Source organism: Ctenopharyngodon idella, chromosome 23 (genome assembly GCF_019924925.1).
Source record: "Ctenopharyngodon idella isolate HZGC_01 chromosome 23, HZGC01, whole genome shotgun sequence".
Lineage (NCBI taxonomy): Eukaryota > Metazoa > Chordata > Actinopteri > Cypriniformes > Xenocyprididae > Ctenopharyngodon > Ctenopharyngodon idella.
The window spans coordinates 14821544-14843234 of record NC_067242.1 but is presented as its reverse complement, the minus strand read 5'-3'; the positions used below and the strand labels follow the sequence as shown (position 1 = coordinate 14843234).

Sequence of the window (21691 nt, the reverse complement as noted above, 5' to 3'; positions counted from 1 at the left end):
TATCCCTTTAAGGGTCTTACGAAGCCCCAAGGTTGGCCACAGGTTTTGGTTTAAACCTATTTTTTATTCCCCAACAATTGTCTTTCTCTTTTTAATCCTCTGCACACATGTAGGGTAAAAGTTTTTTAAGTGTGTCGTTTAATCTCTTCATTTTATAAAAATAATTTCCCAGCAGTGGTCCTTTTTTGGGCTTTATTTTTGCCTTCTCAAGACATGTCAACTATCGTAAGGCAGTAGGGCACGGGCATGTTTTTATGTTAATTTATTTTACTGACGTAAATATTCTAATAAAGTTTGTAAAGACCAAAACCATAGACCTGGGATGTTCATTTATGTTATTCCTTTAATGAATGAAGTTAATTCTAACTTAAATTATTGATAATTATTACTAAACAATTTATTAATTACTAAAGCTCTTAGTAGAACAAATGACTTTTAACAACATCAGTAAAAACATTCTTTCACACTTACATCGAAAAACAGTACAAGCGGCATACATCGTGTTCTGAAGTCCACACAGAATTTAAAACAATGAAAAATTTTCACCATTTCTGTTGAGAATGTCAAGCCACGTTTGAACTTCGCTCCGAAACAACTCTGGCGCGTGCAAACTGACCTTGCGCTCGCGAGTCGCGTCGCCATGGCAACATCAGCACTCGCTTCCTAAACAAAGCCGAGACAAGAGGAAAAGAGAAAGACTTTACAACAGCAGAAACACTTTGCGTTCATAGCTGACGACAGTTAATGCACAACTTTTGTGCAATAAGGTAAGATGCAGTGCTTATTTTATAGCTTCTGCTACTGTATATAGACTATTCACTTGTGCCTTTACTGTTATACTCTTTACATGCCAACAGTGGCCTACGTTGCTTGTCATTGTTTATTAGAAATAAGAGTGCTCATTTAACGTTATGTGTATTGCAATATATTATTAAATACACTGCAATATATTATAATGATTGGCAAACTGCCATCTCCATCCAGTTCCCTGGAGTTTAACCACAGAAAGTTATTGATTTTAAGAGGCTCTCCATGTCATCTCCCCATAGTCTGCTGCTCTGAGATCAAGTGTAAAACCGACCTGCTGTCATGTGTTGATGTATGTATTCCCTTTACTTCTGTCCTAGCGTTCATCGTCTGTGGTTGACAAGACAATATAGAGAGAAGACTCAGCATATGGAGTAAAATATCATTCAAGGTCTTTCCAAAAAAATCTTTCTGCTAATATAATATCCACAGCATGCAGATGTGTAAGGTCAAGCTTACAGACAATGCATATCTCAAGGGTTCTTGTTCTTGGGAGAACAGATCTCCCTTTATTTTAATCTTAGGTGAGGTCACATGTCTATTTCACCTTTGGCCTCGAATTCACTATTCAGAAATAATATGTAATTTTGACAAAGGTTTGCGGGTCAATTGACTATGCTGTCTCTAAAGTACATATAATCAAAGAAATAATGGTCACCACATCAATTATTCCTTTCAAAAACCTGTTTAAAATCAATGTAGAAACATATTTAGAGGTGACGGGGCTGTATCACAGAAGCTTCTGATGTCAATTCCTGACTTAAGATTTAAAAAAAGTTCTATTTCTATCCTAAGCATAATTACCACGATTTCTAAACAGATAGGATAGGATTCTTAGTTAAAGGTGCAATAGGTGATTCTCTACAGAAACACTTTTTGTTATACTGGTTGAAAGTCTCCTCATATCCTGATAGCAATCACTATGTTAAACGGTCTAAATGTATTTTTATAAATATATATTGTCTGTGCGTAGGACCATAAAATGTAAATCCAATCATTATATTCGGTCCGAATGAAATAATATGATATCCTACCTGCCTGTCAACATATGTTTTTACCCTCGCACACCCTGTTCGGGCAGACATCATACGTCATGCTATGCAGAGTTTATACAGACAAACAAACAGCAGCCACATTTTACAGTTCCTACCCAATCAAAACAACGAGCTTATGCTGCGTTCAAGCCGTAACTACCGTAATTAAGAGATGGCAACCTGTGACGTTATAACTGGAGCTGTTCAGTAAGACTCGGAATTATGCGTATCCATGTCAACATTATCAACACCGAAATGAGTCTGCAGCAGTCAGGTACAAGCTCTCAGTTGTTTACATTCATTATTATTGTAATGTTATGTGCTTTGAGACATGAGATATTTTAATGCCGTCTCTTGTGACACTTTGCCGAGAGCAGCTGTGTGTGTGCGCGCGCATTCATGTGTTTTAGAGGAGGTGTGGCTTTGGACGGCGATTTGCAGGGAGGGTGGGATCGTATGCTTTTAATGCTAGCAGGCTAACATTAGCATTTCCCAGATCACCTACTGCACCTTTAACAAACCACATAATACTCCCTAGTACTCTAAAATCTATTTGATCATATGTTCTTGCATTGCTTTTTGTGTTTTTGGCTCTCTCATAAATCTACTTATTCCCTTGACATGATGTTCTGCAGAAGAGAAATCTATCCTGTGATATTTTTGCACACAGAGTCATTATGGTCCGCCTGACAGTACATCTGATCGCAAAATCAAGCAATCACTCAAAAACCGGCAGAAGTGGATCTCTCCAGCAGTATCTGAAGAAACTGACCCATCTCAACTTTTCAAACAAAAGTATAGAGGACATTGTAAGTTTCAAGTTCAAATTTATTCAAGTTCTATTTAAAATTCTAGTTTGCATTAAATTAAATATTACACTACCATTCAAAAGTTTGGGATCTGAAAGATATTTATTAAAGACATTAATACTTTTATTCAGCATAGATGTACTAAATTGATTAAAAGTGACATTAAAGACTTTTGAACTTTCTTTTGAACTTTCTATTCATCAAAGAATCCTGAAAATGTATGACTGTTTCCACAAAAATATTAAGCAGCACAACTGTTTTCAACATTGATGATAATAAGAAATGTTTCTTGAGCAGCAAATCAGCATATTAGAATGATTTCTGAAGGATCATGTGACACTGAAGACTGGAGTAATGATGCTGAAAATTCAGCTTTGCCATCACAGGAATAAATTACATTTGAACAAAAAAAAAAACAGTTATCCTAAATTTGAATATTATTTCATAATATTATTATTTTTACTGTATGATAAATGCAGCCTTAGTAAGCATATGAGACTTCTTTCAAAAACATTTTAAAAATCTCATCGACCCCAAACTTTTGAATGGCAATATATTGTTATTGTTTATTGATTATTTTCCCTCTTTAACATATAGGATGATCTATCGATGTGCAGAAACCTCACAGTCCTTTACCTTTATGATAACCAAATATCACAAATCTGCAATTTGGGGTTTGCCTCAAACCTTACACATTTATACATGCAAAATAACAATATCTCTTGCATAGAGAACCTCTCATCTCTACATAAGCTCTCCAAACTGTAAGTATGAAATTGCAATCATATTTATTATTTCTCAATCACATTCCTGCTTGCATTAAAATGAAGTATGACAGTAATATTTTGTTGTTGACTACTAATGTTTCTGTATTTGAGGTTCTTGGGAGGAAACAGCATCACTGTGGTGGAGGGATTAGAGGATTTGAAAAACCTAAAGGAGCTGCATGTGGAAGGTCAGAGACTACCCCGTGGAGAAAAGCTGGTCTTTGACCCCCGTTCCATTTCTAGCCTCTCTGTGAGTAACTAGTTTCTTTAACATTCACCTCAGTGAAGAAGAGCCTTAGGTTGTTTCATGATATCTACAATCTAGTGCACTTATATTTAGATTTACATAGCACAGTGCCCTGAAGCATCTTGTGAGTTCGCTGTCAGAATCAGAAGAGGGGCGTACGACTCCTGGACCAGTGTATCAAAGCAGTTCTGTGCAAAATTTGATGAGGGTAAAAGAGGTCTCTGTGGCTGCCTCCTTGTCTGACAAATCAAACAGGGAGTGTTTACCGCCCAGGCTATGGGAAAACAAACCAAAAAGTTGAGAATTTTGTTTATCTTGATAATTAATGAAATTGCAAGTGTAAGTGCACCCAATTTTTCCCCAGAAAAAAAAAAAATCGTAAATGCTCTCCTTTTACTAACACAGTGAAATCTTCATTGATTCACCAGAAGTGGAACTGGTTTCAAATTTAAAGTGCATTATTAATAATATTAATATTATATTTTATTCTTTCAGGAAACTCTGTGCATTTTAAATATCTGCAAAAATAACATTGATGAGATATGGGATTTGGCCCCTCTCAGAAAACTAACCCATCTTTTTGCTGCTGATAACCAGCTACAGGACATGCAGGTAAATATTATTTTTCATTAAAAAAAAAAAAACAATACTTGTAAATAATGGTTAATTTTATAAGTAAAATAAAAGTTACATTTTGCAATTTGTTGTATGTTCCTATGAAGTGTGAAATGATAGAGGGGAGAGTAGTGCAAAAACCTAATCCTACAAATCCTTCCAGCAGTATCCAGACTTGCACAGGGTCAGAATTATTCAACAAATCAGCGGGCCGGTCTCCAGGGACAGCTTCTGCTGACAATTTAAACAAGCACAAGTTTTCCTCCTTCCTTAGTGAACTGATTTTCCTCTGAAATACACTCAGTGCCCCGTATAACTTCAGCCTTGTTTTAAAAACCCATTTGAGGCAAACATTTAGTGAAACTAAAGCTGAAAAGTAACCTATTCTGGAAAAGGGATTTTCCACCCTATCGATATCACACATTCGGTGACTAAAGGACTGGTGAAGAAACACTTTCCGAACTCTGCCGAGTAAAAAACCTTGTCAAGCACCTCGCTAACTTTGTCCAACAGCACAAAAGACAATTCTCTCAGCAACTGCCACCGATAATAGTGATCCATGTGTCAGAGGAAGCTTTCATGTTTAGCAGATATCTCCTTTAATTTATACAACCCCTTTGCCACTATTGATTCAGTGGCGACAGCACCCAAAGGATCAATTCCTCCCTTACGCAGTTTGGTCCAATTCCAGAGGAAACATTATGGATTTTTAAAATAGATTATGACAGGCAGTCAGCCGAGTGACAAATGGGTACTGCAGAGGCTGTTAGTGGCGCACGGCCAGACAGTGCAGATAGGGATCGAAGCGCTGGTCAAATACAGGTTCATAACTGGCCATCATTAACCCAGTGTGGGGCTGGAAAGAGCCCAGTCAGGAGTGCATTCAGCACTCCCGCGCATGGGAGGGCAATTTGGCGCTGGGCAGTTCCCAGCCAAGCCCTCAGAGTGACAGACCTGACACGATCATTTATCAAAGCCTGAGAGCGCGCGGCTCGCTGGGGTCCCGCTAGAGCTGATTGCACGAGGACTGAAAAGTGGAAGCACTTTAGTTGAGACAGGAAGGCAATGAACAATCAGAGCGTGTCCAGAGAGTATTCATATTTCCAGCCTGGATTAATGTGTCCTTAGATAAACATACACTGCAGGCAACATGCTTGAGGACTACTGCCCAGGGGAACTTGTTAGTCACACAGTCCAAGTGACAGTATTTATTAAAACAAGCTGATGTCTTGTTTATACTTTTTGCCCTCCGAATTTTTTTGGTTTCATTTGTTTTTTATGCTTGTGGCCTTTTTGTCGCCTTGATTATTTTTAACCATCTTCTGTTAAAAAGGAAGGATTTTTCCAGCATGCAAAATCTCATTTGGAACATTTGGAAAAGATGTTATTTGTCTACTAATGATTTTAATTTATACTGATTAAGAGTAAAATGTAATGCCTTTATTTACACTTTCAGGAGTTGGAGACAGTGTTCAGCCAATGGACTCAACTGCGGCTACTGGATCTGAGTAGAAATCCTGTGTGTCACAAGCCTAAATACAGGGACAGACTAATAACTGTTTGCAAAATTCTAGGTGAGAATTAGCTTACTGAGTGATTTAAAATGGTAAAAGAATCACTGACCTTCTGAATGACCCAAATTGTTTGTCCTTTATTATGTCATTTATTTATTTTTAATTCTTATCATTATTTATTATTTTATGTATTTAATTTATTTATTTAATGACAATTCAATGATATTCATTAAGCAATTTAATTAAAGTTATTTTAATAAGTTATTTTTATTTTAGGTATCGTTTGAATTTTATATAATTATTTAGCTAGTGAAATGATGCACAGAAACTGTATTTATTTCTTGATATTTAGAGGAACTCGATGGAAAACAAATAAATGAGATGTCTAGGCAGTTTCTAATCAACTGGAAAGCCTCAAAAGATGCAAAGAAGAAACTAGAGGATGAAAAAGACATCAAAGGACAAATCACAAATCCACTTACAAGTATGAATATTTGCTGCTATTTTTTTTTTTTGGTTTGTTTGTGTCATCATTTACGTTAATGAATTGTATAGAAGATTAAAATAAATGTTAAATATATTATTTAAATATATGACTCGACATACTGTATATATATATATATATATATATATATATATACAGTCAACCCAAAAATTATTCAGACACTAGATATAATTTTTTATATTTTTTTACTAGTGGGTGCAGGACACTATAGTTCATTTATGTAAGTGAGGATAGCAAAATAAAGTAAACTCTGACATATTATACCCAAAAATTCTTCATACAGTGGACTACCATTAAAATTGATAAAAATTTGGAACCGAAAATTATTCAGACACTTTGACCTGAACATGTTTTGCTTTAGTGTTATCTGACATAATTAAGATTATTTTTTTCCGACACAGTTTAACTCTGAGATCTTGTCATATTTTATTACCATTTTTTAAAACTATAGAATAAACTGTAATAATGAATGAAATGTTCAAGGTGTCTGAATAAATTTTGGTTTGAGTGTATATATATATATAATACAATATTATATATAACAAAATAGGGCCCTAACATGTCACCATTATCACATTTGAATTTACTAAATTTATGTGTTGAGTGCATTGCAATGAAATTGACATATTGTTCTCTAATATTTACAGTAATTGACATTATCTAAGAGAGTTTTTTGCTATTAATGCATTTCTCATAGTAATAGACAAGGCATAATTTATTTACATTCCACTATTGTATATCATCAGCCTGTGGTTGAGTAAGCCTTACATTTCCCTTATGTCAGTTCCGTGACAATGCGTGACTAACCCGTGTTTTGCTTTAGCTGATATTCACATGGGCCCCCAACATCTCTTTGCCCATGACCGCAGCAGCTCTCTGAGTAAGCCGTCAGAATTTGGGAAGCCTGGCGTTATATTTCGGACAGACCAAGTTCAAGCAGACAGCAGAGGAAGAAGGTATGAACAATTGAAATTTCTACCGTGCTATTCGTCTATTTAGTTATGTATTTAATTTCTTTCATCAAATACTTACAACTCATTTTCTATTTAAAAAGGGAAAGAAATTCTTAGATAAATGCTATCAATGTAAAGTACTCATTTGTTGCCTTCGTAAATGCCTGCTGTTTGTCAAGTTGTATGACTCTTATTTTCCCACCCATGCAAATAAACAGCTTTCTCCTTTAGAACTGGCCTGAGGTTAACCACAGTTCTGTGCTGTGTAATGTGACATCATCTTGTACTGCACAAATCATACCCCTTTGATGTGTCACATCCTAAATATGTTAATCCATTGGTTATCATATCAGTTACTTATCAGTGTGTGGTCTCTGAAATGCAGAAATGATTTGCTAATGTAACTACAATAAATATGAACTGAATGTTTTTGTACTTGAAAAAAACTGTTACAAGCAAGAGTATGAGTAATAGGAATGATAATGCTGAATGACAGTTGTTTAAAGCCCTAATTAGCTGTTTACTATGTTATTATAGGGGTCCAGTAACAGAGGGATTTTTAGTGATAATTTATATAAGCATATTTTAGACAGTGTGTGTTAGGATTTTATTGTTCTTGGCTATTTTTATTACTATTAACGCAAAATACAAAAGCATGAAAGTCAACCAATAGAGTTTAAATATTGTTGTAATAGCGCAATTTATGAGATTTCATTTAATTTATTTAATTCATGACTGTTCTGATGTGTTCACAGGTCAAGAGGGTTAAATATTCCAATGCGGAGTAGCAGACTCTGAAAATCTGAAGCCGCTGATTTAAAACGCTTTATCAGTGTCCTTTTGGCTTTATAAAATTCAATCGCTCAGCTTGTCATCTGTGTGTGAGGACTTTTCCTAAAGCGGCTCTGCCACTTACATAAAATGTGAATTTCTGAGAAGGTTCACCAAAATGCACTCTCTTGACAAGTCTTTTGCACTGCCTATAGTTTGCATCTTCAAATTCTCCTTTCTTAAATATTTGTGTATGTGTTTGTTTGTAATAAATATACTTTGCAAAATGTTTGAGTATTTTTAATATCATCATGTTTTGGACATCATAGAGGTATTACTAATATTATTGCTCATATATATATATATATAATTTTCCCAGATAGAATATGTTATTTTATTAACAAAATCTCAAAGGGACATTGGAAATTCTTTGTAAAATCGCAGACTAGACTACATCTATAGTTTAATTTCCTATTTTTAAGGTTTGATAATGCTTTTAGTTATTTACATTATCAAATATAACTTTTGCATATTGTGGATTTTTTATGTTTCTTATAATATTATATGTATTATATTTCTCTGATCAAATATGGAGTATTTTAGCAAATTAACGCTCCAAATCTCACTGCATCGTGCATTAATTAAATAAGCAGTCGTTTACATTCAGAGATAATCATAGATTTATCTTTTAGATTCGTGTCTAACTTTTTTTCGAGTGAGGATTGATTTCAACTTACACATTATATCATATTTATCAACATCATGGACACTGCGTTCTAGTAGACTGGAACGGTAAATGAATATGAAATATAATAATTATTATAATAATGTTTAGACATAGGCCTATAGAATACGCGGTCAGAACAGTAATCCACGAATGTAATTTCTGCGTATTTGTAGTCTAATATCTACACCAGGGTATAACCTCTGAAAGATGTAGAGTAATTAGACAGAGAAGCTTACTTAACTTCATTTGCTCTGCTTCATAATTATTGGCCTGGGGGCAATACTGTTACTTCATCCTTACAAAAACAATGTTTATTAAGAACAGTCTCAGATATACATGTTATGAATAATTCCATTCATTAATTCTCCCACATCTCCGTTTGCGGAAAACAGAATGATTAATTTAGGAGTCTCACAAGAATTTCCTCAAGCATGCCAGTTGATTGCAGTGTTTAGAGTTTATTTATTGGCTTTGTCCCAGGAAATGAAGCTGATGTCTGCGGCTCAAAATATCGATATGCCTTTTTAAATGTTAAAGTATAATCAAATTGTCGAGAGCGCAACGATCTGTTTGCCAGGTTGAAAATTATTATATCGTTGAATGCTTTGGTATAACAAACCACATACATTTTCACCAAACAAAGCCAGTCAAGGGGATATGAGTATTTATTTCTTAAATAAACAATATTTTATATAATGTTCTGAAGCTGTGGTTCACAAAGTAACTCTGGGAGGACCAAAAAATGCTGCCTCTGGCGTCGGAAAATGGACTGTACCCTCCTACCGACCGATGCGAAGGGGAAACAGCGGAGAACGGCTCCAGTTGCCAGAGTTTTTAAGGCTTTTGATTAATTACACCGGAGTGTAACACTTGTCAGCTCTTTGTGTTCCCCGATAAATTAGAGGCTCTTGAGACTTTACGCAGTCATTCAGGTGAGGGCTGTGCGTGTGCGCGGACATATAGCCTAGACGACTTTTCACGCGCAGCACCACGACTGGTTATATATTTTTACAACGAGAAAGGGACTATTATTTTACAACGATATTTTTGCCGAGCTGGAGGTTTTCATGCCTTAATGTGTGTTTCTTAGGACAGCACTTGAAACGATAATACAGGTATGTTTATTACATTTCAGTAACTTCTCATGACAATGCACCTTTACAAGTCTACTTAGTAAGTTTTGTATTAAAACTGCATGTTCTCAACTGAATTGATTTAATGTAACTCATAAGCACTTTAGGCGTCTGTAATGGCTGTTTTATTGCTTTGATATTGAATGACTTATGAGCTCACTTGAGCCAAATATTCCTACAAAAGTTTTTAACGAGTGCATGAGCTTAAATGTGTTTTTGATTCTTGAATATTTGTATAAATGTGCCTGTTTGCCTATTTAAGTGTGTATTTTTAATGTACTATTTTAACCATGCAGGTCAAGAAGTGATTTCGATGGTTGGAAGACAGTCGATCCGTATGGATGGCAGTGGTTCTGTGACAGTTATGGATGACAGTCCTGCATCAAGCCCCAACTCGAGCCCCAGTCCCGACACGCTCTCAGCGGACAGCCGACGCGCAGAGGCCCTGTCTCGCTCCAGGGTGGTCCCGTCTAGTGGCCTCGGTGGCAGAGGGAGACCCGCAGCAGCCAACGCAGCGCGCGAGAGGAGTCGCGTGCAGACGCTCAGACATGCGTTCCTCGAGCTACAAAGAACATTACCGTCGGTGCCACCGGACACCAAACTGTCCAAACTCGACGTCTTGATATTGGCAACCACATACATAGCGCATTTAACGAGAACCTTGCAAGAGGAGGGGATGGAAGAGGACAACACAAAACAAACTGAAGCTTTGAACTCACTTAAAGGCGATGGCTACTTGCATCCTGTGAAAGTAAGTTTTGGTAAATTCTGTTATTTATATTTTATCATGAACTAGAACTTTAAAGCCTCAAAATATTTGAAATGTTACACATTTACATTCATTTAAAACATTTTTGTTGAAGTTTTAAATAGGCTTTAAGATTGAGGTTTAGTCTACTTACAAATATCCATTTTACGCGTGGCAATTAATGTTATGAAACAGTTGAATAAGTATTTGTATTTATCGTTTTGTCTTTCAGAAATGGCCAATGCGTTCAAGATTATATATCGGTGCCACTGGCCAGTTCCTGGGTAACTCGAATGAAAATCAAGGGGCATCTTCATCATCGTCTCAAACATAGATCATTTGCACAAAAGATTTTTAGAGGTAATGATTAAAAAAAAAAATGAAGGTTACAAAAAGTAGAGTTGTTGTTTTAGTAATTTTGTTGCATAAATTGTTCAGTTGCAGCCTGTAAAATTTAAAAAGTTTGTTTTACGCGGCAAATGAACTGAACTTATTGAAGTGATTATCATTATGATGCCATACAGACAGCTGAATAATTGTGCATATTAATATATCCTAATTATTTCAAATATGTAAATAAGATTGAAATATTAAACGTGTTTTTTTAACTGTGGGTTTCTGCTCAGACTTCTGTAGCTATTTGCAGTTCTGTACTTGTCTGAATTCCGTGTGTTGGTTATAATGAGCTGTCATGCTTGAGCTGTCGGCTATGCACTTTCTGTTACAACATTTGCACTAAATGCATGTGTGAATAACTTAACATTCGTCATGTGAAGTGGTCTGTCAGAATCGCAACAATAACATCAACATTCCCATTTCTCCTTCCTTCCTGTTTTTTATGTGAATAGTGGTACATGTGGAATAATAAATAAAAGAACTCTTAAACTAAAATTACACTGATCTCAAGTTTATTATTATTATTATTATTATTATCTATGTTTTTCTCAACTAAATCATTCACAATGTGCAATATAAAGTGTTCCAAGGAACTTAATTGGTTTAAAATATTTGACATGCACTGCACATTTTAAATAGGCTATCAAAAATTTAATTCATTTTTAATTTTAGTCTTCATTTACAGTTTTAATATATCTCATGTGATGGCAGCATGCTGTGAAATTGTTCATGGAAACATTAAAAAAAAATCTTTAAAGCTAATTACTGAAAATTTGTGGAAAGCAATAAATAATGTTAACTCTGTAAAGCCTTTTTTTAACCCTCTTAAAAAAAGTTTATATAGATTGCATTGATCTATATGTGGCTGAATGTATCATTTATCTAAATTATGAATATTATTATTAAATGGGGGTTGGATTTTATTTATATTTTTATATAATACTGTAATAAATAAATATATATATATATATATATATATATAGGCTACTCTACTTTAGGTTTGAGTGTTTAGGTTTGAGGTGATACATTCAAGAAGCAAGCTTCTTTCATTAAAGGAATCAAATTCCAAAAGGATTTTCATAAAACTATACTCTGTTGAGTGTGCTATCAATATAAACGTGTCATAAACGTATGCATGCATAAACGTATGCATAAACGTAAAGGTATTTCACGTACTTCAGCCTATTTTATTTTATTACGCTAGCACACCAGCACGCATGTGCTGCTCCTACCAGGAAGTTCCCTTATAAAAAGCATAGTACGCATGCGCTATATCCTTTTCTTCCCAAGAGTGGAATGAGCTGGTCGCACGTTCTACACGCTGCAGTATAACTTGAGGTAAATGTATTTCAATTAACAATTGTACTGATGCATTCTAACAGAAGTCACAGTATTGTTGCACCGATTTGTTGAGTTTCTCATGAGGCTATAAGCTCGTTTAGAGATTTTTTTGCATCCTGTGTTGGCCACGTGGTAAGTCCGCATGCGTGCTCGTTAGGCTACGTAAAGAATAATTTATAATACAAACTTGCTATGCTACGTCGTTCCGTAGAAGCATCACTAGTCATTAATAACTGGAATTTGAAAGATTTGATCAACTCAATCAGTTCTAAGCATTATCATGGATCGTCATGGGCTACATGATTCGGCTATATCTCATATTAAAGTGATAGTTCACCCAAAAATGAAAATTGTCATTTACTCACCCTCAAGTTGTTCCAAACCTGTATACATTTATTTGTTCTGCCGTACATAAAGGACGATATTTGGAAGAATATTTGTAACCAAGCAGATCTCGCCCCCTATTGACCACCACAGTATATATTTTTTCCTACTATGGTAGTCAGTGGGGGTGGGGCGAGATATGCTTGGTTACAAACATTCTTCCAAATATCTTCCTTTGTGTACAGCAGAACAAAGAAATGTATGCAGATTTGGAACAACTTGAGGGTGAGTAAATTGAGGAAAAAAGGGAAAAAAGTAGGCCTGTTTGCCTTCAAAAGTTTTTGAAAGCCAGCTCGCCCTGTTGCAAAGCAGATCAGCCCAAATGTGTGAATTTGCTATTAAGCTCTCATATCTTAAATGGGATAAGTATTAAAATTTTGCTTAAATCTAGTTGCTTTTATATGTTTGTGTATATCTGCTCATGAGCTTTTGAGCAAAAATGTGGAGAAGAGATCTCAACTAACTTTGTATACCTCGTTTTAAGTGTTTATCTTGAGCACAAAGTGAATACAGAAGTTTTGATGGGATGTATTAAATTCCTTCAGGGACCATATGATCAATATCGTAAAGGTGACTGTTTGTACACAATGACATAATTTTGTCAAATCTTGTTGTAATCATGACCTATCTTGGAAAAGGTTTTAAGTATCCCATGAGGACTGTTATAAATCATTTTGGCAGGTGTGTGTCCCAGATCTGGTGATAAATTGCTCCTTTGCCATTTGCTCTGCTGTCGGCAGGACTGTGCTCTGTCCGGCATAGGTCTGCTGTCCCTTGTGTGGCCTGGCCTGTTTGGGAATGGTCTTATGACCTGGTTTGGGTAATCAGGGCTTTGACTCACTTGGAGGTGCTGTGGTCTTGGTAAAGGTCCTGACCTTAAGTTGAACTAGCGTTGCCCAGGCCTTTGTGTTAGTGTGGGAGGGTCTACTCTCAAGCTGTGTTACATGTGCCTTTTGACCTCTAGATCATCAGTCATCTTTTTTGAGGTGGAATTGAGTTTTTCATTTACCTCGTCCCTCAGTGCTGCTTATTTGAGGCACTAAATCAATAGCTGAAACACAGCATGGGTAATTAGTGATCATTTTCATAACCATCTGCTTTTCATGTTTCTTTACTTTGAAGATTTGTCTTGCAAAACAGCTGAAGCTCCAATTATAAGTTACTTTTTTTTTTTTTTTTTTCCCCCAATCACAGAAGTGGCAGATGAAGATGGCTGCATCCAGTGGAAAGGATCGCTTCAAAAGTAAGAAATTGAAGTTGCTAAATTGATTTTTAAACTAAGATGTGGACAAGATTACTAGGATGTAAAACGTGTCACTTATTAGCTACCAGCAGTTCTGCCTAAACCAAAAGTAATGATGATTTCACATTTTAGCTGTTTGCCCGTCATACCACATTGGGGTGCTGAAACTGTGACACTCAGTTTGGTATGCGAGTAAGACTATATAGTCAGCTTCACTTATCCTTCACTCTTATCCTCAACTAGGTTCAAGGGTTGCCACTGGTAAAGGCTGACATGAGAAGTTAAATGTTTCTTTTAGTGTGATGTATGTGTTTGAAACAAATGCTTGTTGCCATGATGATCACATTTTTGCCGTTTACCCGTCAGACCAAATTGGATTGCTGACACTGTAACTATCTGAAGCAACAGCAGAGTTGATTAGCCAGTAGCCCATTTGAGATTTCACCAGTATTAAATTATATACTATTTATTCTCCCACCAGGTCCAAGGGTGACTGGAGAAGTGCAGATCATTAAAGACTGGTAAGTTGTATTATTTCTTTTTAATTTATTATTTTTTTTTTTAGTGAAAATGCTTAACATGATGATGATCACATTTTTGCCGTTTACCCATCATACCACATTGGAGTGCTGAAACTGTGACTATCTGAAGCGAGAGCAGAGCAGTTGACTGTTTAGTATGCGAGTAAGAATGTATAGTCTGCTTCACTTATCCTTCAATCTTATCCTCACTAGGTTCAAGGATTGCCACTGGTAAAGGCTGACATGAGAAGTGCAAATGTGGGAAAAAAGGGTAATTTTTTTATATATATATATATATATTATATAAAATGTATATGTGTGTATGAAATGTGTTTGAGACCTGCTTGTTGCCATGATTCAGTTTACCTGTCAGACCAAATTGGATTGCTGACACTGACTGTCTGAAGCAACAGCAGAGTTGATTAGCCAGTTTGATTAGCCTGTTTGAGATTTCACCAGCATTAAATATTATCCTACATATCCTCCCAACAGGTCCAAGGATTCCACTAGAAAAGGGTGACCTGAGAAGTGCAGATCATTGAAGAGTGGTTAGTGGTGTTTTTTTTTTTTTTTTTTTTTTTTTCCTTGTGAAAATGCTTAACATGATGATCATCACATTTTAGCCGTTTACCCATCAGACCATATTGGATTGTTGACACTGTGACTATCTGAACTGTGAAGCAATGGCAGAATTGACTACCCAGAAAACCATTTGAGATTTCTACAATGATTTTTATTTTACCTCCCCTACCAGATCAAAGGACTGAAACTAGAAAATGGTGACATGAGAAGTGCATGAAGGAAGATGAAGACTGGTTACTTATACACTGGTAAATAATAATAAAAATATATACATTCTGTAGTGGTGCTGAAACTGTGACTATCTGAGGACATGTGTTTTGACTTTAGATGGGCTAAAGCTTAGTTCCTGCCTGTAATACCTTGATTCATTCCTCTATACAGGTTGCGTAGGTGTGCACAAAATGCAAGATCTGCTTGCGGGATTCTTCCAATCTAAGGTCCCGTTGGTGCAAGGAGTCCAGGTCATGGAGAGCACAAGGAAACACTGCATCGGGTGGAAAAACAAGCGCAGAGCCTCCTGCATTCCCAAGAAAAACTTTTTCATTCCCAAACGCTCCACACACTCACTGTAACAGGAGCTTGGGGCTAACTATACACTAGTAATGAAGTGCTAAAAGGTGAATGGGTTGTGATCAAATGCACAATGAAATTCTCATCAAAAACATTCCTGATTTTGTTTCTTTACTGAATATCATTTTAGAATGACTGGATTTCAAAAAGGTTGTTTTTGTATTTGTTTGTACTTCAGAAATAAATAAAATTGGAAAACTAACCATGTTTTAGGGTGACTGAACTCTCGCATAGCAGTACTGCAATGACTGCGTCTTCCTCCAGAACTTGTGTTCTCAGACTGAGTTTAGCATGAGCCTGGGCCAGAGAAATCCTAATGGTACCAGTAAATTATATAATTAGTGTATGAAATGGTTACATTTTTATCTCTACTTTATATGGTGTGTGACTACTTGTTTTACTGAAGTTTCAGGCTTCTTTAATTGTGAGGCTCTATCTTTGACAAATGCAGTTTATGTAAAAAAAAAAAATTAAAAAAATAAATGGAAAACACTTGTTCAACAACTGGTAATTATCTCAAACTATCATGAAGATTTACACAAAACAAAGTTTGCTGACAATCTGCTGGAAATGGGGAAGTGCTGAATTGCAATATAATTGCTCCATCTAGTGGTCTAATACAGCAGTGCTTTGTAGTGAAGAGTTGCCATGTGTAGCTTTCCTTTTTAAAATCAATTCAAACTGTTAATTTTGTAAAGCTTACAGGAGTTTGACAGAAGTGACAGAGGATCTCTGTGTTGAGTCAGAGCGAACCCTGCGACTGGCCATGTAATAGCCATGGATCATCCTTTCAGCCTCGGGACTCATGTCCACCTTCAGTTCCCTTGCATGAGCCAAAAGCTAGAAGATATTCAAGTGTGGAAAAACAGGCTAACTTTATGTACATTACTTCACATCTTTAACATTTCAAACTAGTAAAATGAAACGGCAGTCCAAATACAGTTTATTATATACTACTGGCCAAAAGTCTAGAAATATATTTTTTTTTAAACACACCTTTATTACTAAAAGGAGTAGCACATGATCCATCAGAAATCACTTATATAAGAAATGTTTCTTGAGCTCCAAATTATCAGGTTTTTTTTCTGCTTAATATTTTTGTGGAAACAGATACACTACCATTCAAAAAGCTGGGGTGTTTTTTAAAAGAAAGAAAAGGAAATTAATACTTCAATTTAGCAAGGATGCATTAAATTGATCAAAAGTGACCATAAATAAATTTTTAATGTGACAAAATAATTACATTTCAAATACATGCTGTTTTTGAACTTTCTATTCATTAAAGAATCCTGAAAAAAAACATTCATCACTTTTTCCACAAAAACATTAAGCAGCAAAAAATAGAATGATTTCTGAAGGATCATGTGACACTGAAGACTGGATGCAGAAAATTCAGCTTTGCCATCACAGGAATAAATTTCATTTTACAATATATTCACAATATTACTGTATTTTTGATCTAATAAATGCAGCCTTTCTGAGTATTCTTTCAAAAACATTTTAAAAAAATCTTAATGATTCCAAACTTTTGACCGGTACAGTATGTCGGCAGACCTCTTTGTAGTCTTGTGTGGTAAACTGCATGCATGCTGGGTAAAGGGGTTCTCCTGGGCACATGGCCTGTCTCAGGGTATGCACTGTCATGGACAGAAGTGGATGTTTGCCGCTTGTTTCTCGACACTGGACTACGAGTCCAAATGCCCCTGCAAGCTGAAGAGGAACTGAGCCCATTTCCTGTATTTATATAACAAATCACAGTCACTATAAAATAAGTAGATGCTGTAAAACCATGACTTCTATAAAGATGCACTGATGTAGTACTATAAAATAACACTAAGTCATTGTTTAGACAATTTGGCGTAACTAGAGGCGATTCAGCAACTGACACAAATGAGAACAATGAGGAACTCTCCTAAAATAGATGACATTGTCTCTGGTTCCTTTTCCTAAATACAGAAAAAGGTGTGGTCATCTGTGAAGCATTTCAGTGTTCCTTCTAATCAGTCTTTTGGTATGTACTGCATGCTTCCCACATTATCATTCCTATCTCATTTCCTGAGGAAAAGCTCCATTTGACTATAATAAGACTGGATATGAACCCACCACAGAACCAAGCACCACATTATCACATCTGGCTGTCCTCTTGCAGGGGGAAGCAGCATCAGCTAAGGCCCAAAAGTTACACTGGATGGGGAAGGAGAGCTGCTGGTCCATATCATCACCATACTTCTTGGCAGGAATGAAAACAGACACAGTTCTGCTTTCAAGAGCTAAAGGAAAAACAAGTATTTAGGTTTGCTTTAATGCGTACACTTTCATATCTAGTGCCGTCATCTGCAATAGAAATAACGTAAAACAATTAATTGGCACCAGACTGAAGCATGTCCATCTTGTCTTTCTTGTAGCATGTGAGGTCTCCCAGCAGACAGACTCCTCCCGACGCCAACAAAGCCGAACCTGCATGGATGTTGGCGGTACCTGCTCCATGTTCATCTCTAGATAGAGATGCCAACAGCTCTCCTGTCAGCTCGTGATGAATGCCTCGCGAAGCCAACGGCAGGCTATATCTCATCAACCTGTCAACGAATAAACACACACTATGCATCATATTTTGATGACCATTATCTAAATATTGATTATTGAATTGATAAAGCTGGACCTATCAATGATTAGACTGTCACTGGTGAGAGCCAGAACATCCAGGTGGTTGGGCGAGTCTGGATTATCTTCAGTTTGCACCAAGCTCAGAAGTAGCCCCAACTTTAATGTGTTGTAGAGTCCAGGTGGGATCACTGGGGAACCGAATGAGTTGGCTACAATGGCAGCGAACCTCCACGGGGAACAGGCCGAGGCTGCCTGCAGGTTCTGGAAGTTGCTGCTAACCACACAGGAGCCTGTGAGAGTCAGTCAGGAGCAAATGACTTTTAATTTTTCTGGTTGTTTTTACACCATTAAAGTCAAAACAAAACCTTACATTTGGGGTTCCATGGTTGGATGCTGCAAGCCTCTACACTCCAGGTTACATTGGGCCACTGGTGCACATGAGCTGGAATCCCCACAACTCGGTACAGATGGCCGATTCTCATGGAGTTACACAGTTCATCTAATTACGTTAGGAGAAACAAAACAATGACAGTTGGAGGCTGGTCTTCGCTTATTATTATTTGAGAAACAAGCTCACCACCTACACCACTGCCAAGAGAAACACTGCAGGCTCTTTTAAACAATGATTCCACTATGACTTGTAGCAACTAATGAGTGTACCTTACATTTATTAACATGTATGTTCAGTAACTGGAGCCTGGCGTATTGAATTCCAGACTAATACTGGGTCAACACAATATGCTAATACCGTCCAGAGAATCTGTGGCCTCTCCGGATGGCTAACTGAGAAATATTATTGAAGGAGACAGGAACACCCAATCTAATACTGAAAGACACTGTGAGTGGATGTGTTTCAGCAGTTTATTTATTTGAGAGCTCTGATTGAACGTTAAGAAAACCAGGTTAATCAGGCATGACAAGTAACAAACTAACTGGATTATTTCCTAATGGTTGGTTTAAAAGTAAAGTTTCAAGACCATGACAAAGTAAAAAGGGGTAATTTAAGATACAAAAAGTGCATTTACCTCTCAGAAAAAGGGTGACCGATTGATATCTTAAGGAAGCAGCATCATGAACTCCCAACATATCCACTGCTCTTACATGCATGAGCTCAACTAGCTGTTTATCTGTGAATTTATTAAAAAAAAGTTTTTACACATTATAATATTTGGCCTGCCTCTTAGCAAGTAATTTTATGTGACTACACTACCGTTCAAAAGTTTAGGGTCAGTATGATTTTTTAAAATGTTTTTGAAAGAAGCCTTATTTGATTGAAAATACAGTAAAAACAGTAAATTATTATAACAATTTAAAATACTTGTTTTCTGTTGAACTAACAGTTTAAAAGTAACATTTAACATTAAGTAACAATTTTGTAACATTATAAATGTATTTACTATCACATTTAATCAATGCATATTGTGTCCTTGCTGAATAAAAGTATTAATTTCTTTAAAAAAAAAAATAAAAAAAACTGACCCCAAACCTGAATGGTAGTGTTTGGAACTATAAAGTTTATTGATTTTTTTTTTTTTTTCTTACATGTTTTCAAGTTTACACTCCATATAATGTTTCATAAATGTTTTTTTTTTATTTATTTTTTTATTAATGTTGTCTCACCCCCTAAAACCCGAGACTTCACATCCTCTTTCAGCGGGGAAGAACAGAGAAAGCAGGTAAAATCACTTCTAACCGTGGCAGACTCTGTGGCACCCGGTGCATGAACTCTGATATGATGAAACCCTTTGGACAAATAGAAATATAATATAAAATACAAAAAATACAAATATGCACATAAAGTTAATAAAGTTACCCACCTCTTGAGCAAGGACATGTCTCTTCTGAGCAGAGAAATCTGGCCCCTTGTGTGTATTTGGTGACACGTGTCATGGCAATTACGAGGCCCTCCAAAGCTAAAGGTCTCATTGGACCATACCCACGAGGAAACTCAGAGAGATCCAAACAATAGTCGGGAAACGGTGGCAAATGGGTTGGCTTTAAAACAACATTAACCTACAGAAAAAAAAAGTAACTTATGTTTTTTTATATTTAGATACACTGATAGCTCTATTATATAATTGTCTAGTGAATTTATCAATCACATTATTAGTCAAAAGTTTGGAATAATTCTAAAATGTTTAAAAAAAAAAAAAAAAAAAAAAAAAAAAAAAAAAAAAAAAAGTATCTTATGCTCACCAAGGCTGCATTTCAAAAATACAGTAAAATTTGTAATATTGTGAAATATAATTACAATTTAAATATATATTATAAAATGTAATTTATTCCCCTGATGCAAAGCTGAAATTTCAGCATCATTACTTCAATCTTCAGTGTCACATGATCCTTCAGAAATCATTCTAATATGCTGATTTGCAAAACATTTTTAATATTATCAATGTTGAAAAGAGTTTAATATTTCAAAAACATTAAAAAAAAACTTTTGACCAGTAGTGTACACCATTATAAACAAACAAATATGAGTGAAATCTGCATTTAATTAAGCTGTTCCTTACCTGGCTTTCTGTTTCTACGTGGTCAAAAAGTGACAGAGTTTTTATAGACAGATAGCAAACCTGAAAAATAACCACTGCATTCTCATTTGTTTGAAATACAGAGTAGTTTCTAAATGTAAATATCAACGTTGCCTGTTAAGCACAATAAAATACATGACATCAACGTTACATCTTTTTTCCCCACACACTTCTCTAACAGGAAAATGTGGCTGGCAGAAAATGAACCCTTTGCTATTTTGCATAAGCAAACGTGAGGCAACTGACTAATAATCTGAGCATTTTGTATATTTTATTTGTGCAACTCACTGACTGAAAGAGGGAAACGGCTTTGAGAGGGTCGTGTAGTATACAGTCTCCCAGTGTGGCGTCGAGTTCAAGCACATCTGAGGGACTTACATCAAAACTGAACCGATACACGGCCCCCATCTGCTGTGCACCTGAAAGACATTTTACCCCCCTTTTCAGCACTTATAGATATAATAATAATAATAATAATAATATAAAATGTAATGATTAATCTAAAACGTCACATAAAAACGGATGTGGACATCACGTGCAGGAGCTTCTGTCCACTGAGGGAAACTACTAAATGCATTTAAACCGCTAATAAGGTTTCCAACTTTATAAACAAACCTTTAAAGACATTACAGTCTTCAATGAGTTTACGTAACCCACCACTTCTATCTAAATAAATTACTATTGCTTCTTTTAAAGAAAGTAGACGATCCATATCTCCGAAATGCACCGCGGGCTCGACAGTTTGGAGGGAAGCTAGGCCTCAATATATGCAAATTAGATGTATAACACGTGATACAAGTAATTCAAGAAACAAGCTAACCTCGAAAACATATAATAATAATAATAATAATAATAGCGCCTATAAATAAACATTTATAGGCATACCACA

At 35.9% G+C, this 21691-nt stretch overlaps 3 protein-coding genes and 1 long non-coding RNA gene across 6 annotated transcripts; 3 read left to right on the top strand and 1 right to left on the bottom strand.

The window, feature by feature from the left end:
* The first annotated feature begins 465 nt into the window (after positions 1 to 465).
* On the top strand, positions 466 to 8309 carry ppp1r42 (protein phosphatase 1, regulatory subunit 42). Of its 2 annotated transcripts, XM_051883004.1 has the most exons (10): positions 466 to 767; positions 1128 to 1198; positions 2512 to 2650; positions 3248 to 3414; positions 3529 to 3667; positions 4160 to 4276; positions 5736 to 5853; positions 6146 to 6277; positions 7122 to 7254; positions 8007 to 8309. In XM_051883004.1, exons 3-10 carry the CDS (start codon positions 2519 to 2521, stop codon positions 8047 to 8049), a joined length of 981 nt encoding a protein of 326 aa, XP_051738964.1. In that variant the 5' UTR covers positions 466 to 767; positions 1128 to 1198; positions 2512 to 2518; the 3' UTR covers positions 8050 to 8309. The 2 variants fall into 2 exon arrangements, with proteins under 2 accessions (XP_051738964.1, XP_051738963.1); XM_051883003.1 differs by lacking the exon at positions 1128 to 1198.
* A 1274-nt stretch (positions 8310 to 9583) lies between these two features.
* LOC127506470 (transcription factor 24-like) lies at positions 9584 to 11499 on the top strand. Its single transcript, XM_051883009.1, has 3 exons — positions 9584 to 9864; positions 10179 to 10633; positions 10863 to 11499. The coding sequence occupies exons 2-3, from the start codon at positions 10196 to 10198 to the stop codon at positions 10962 to 10964; spliced, it is 540 nt and encodes a 179-aa protein (XP_051738969.1). The 5' UTR covers positions 9584 to 9864; positions 10179 to 10195; the 3' UTR covers positions 10965 to 11499.
* A 783-nt stretch (positions 11500 to 12282) lies between these two features.
* Positions 12283 to 15869, top strand: LOC127506471 (uncharacterized). The gene is made up of 7 exons (XR_007928002.1): positions 12283 to 12364; positions 13946 to 13994; positions 14476 to 14515; positions 14729 to 14786; positions 15008 to 15063; positions 15270 to 15345; positions 15479 to 15869. It is a non-coding gene; the product is annotated as an uncharacterized LOC127506471 (long non-coding RNA).
* mcmdc2 (minichromosome maintenance domain containing 2) lies at positions 15463 to 21690 on the bottom strand. 2 transcript variants are annotated; one of them, XM_051882996.1, is made up of 14 exons: positions 21418 to 21657; positions 21091 to 21221; positions 20785 to 20844; positions 20089 to 20284; positions 19892 to 20014; positions 19297 to 19398; positions 18642 to 18770; positions 18327 to 18561; positions 18038 to 18243; positions 17771 to 17937; positions 17222 to 17401; positions 16371 to 16507; positions 15871 to 15980; positions 15463 to 15614 (listed from the first exon to the last, which is right to left on the bottom strand). In XM_051882996.1, the coding sequence occupies exons 1-14, from the start codon at positions 21512 to 21514 to the stop codon at positions 15463 to 15465; spliced, it is 2025 nt and encodes a 674-aa protein (XP_051738956.1). In that variant the 5' UTR covers positions 21515 to 21657. The 2 variants fall into 2 exon arrangements, with proteins under 2 accessions (XP_051738956.1, XP_051738955.1); XM_051882995.1 differs by lacking the exon at positions 15463 to 15614 and having other exon boundaries at positions 15842 to 15980; positions 21418 to 21690.
* Position 21691: the final 1 nt, after the last annotated feature.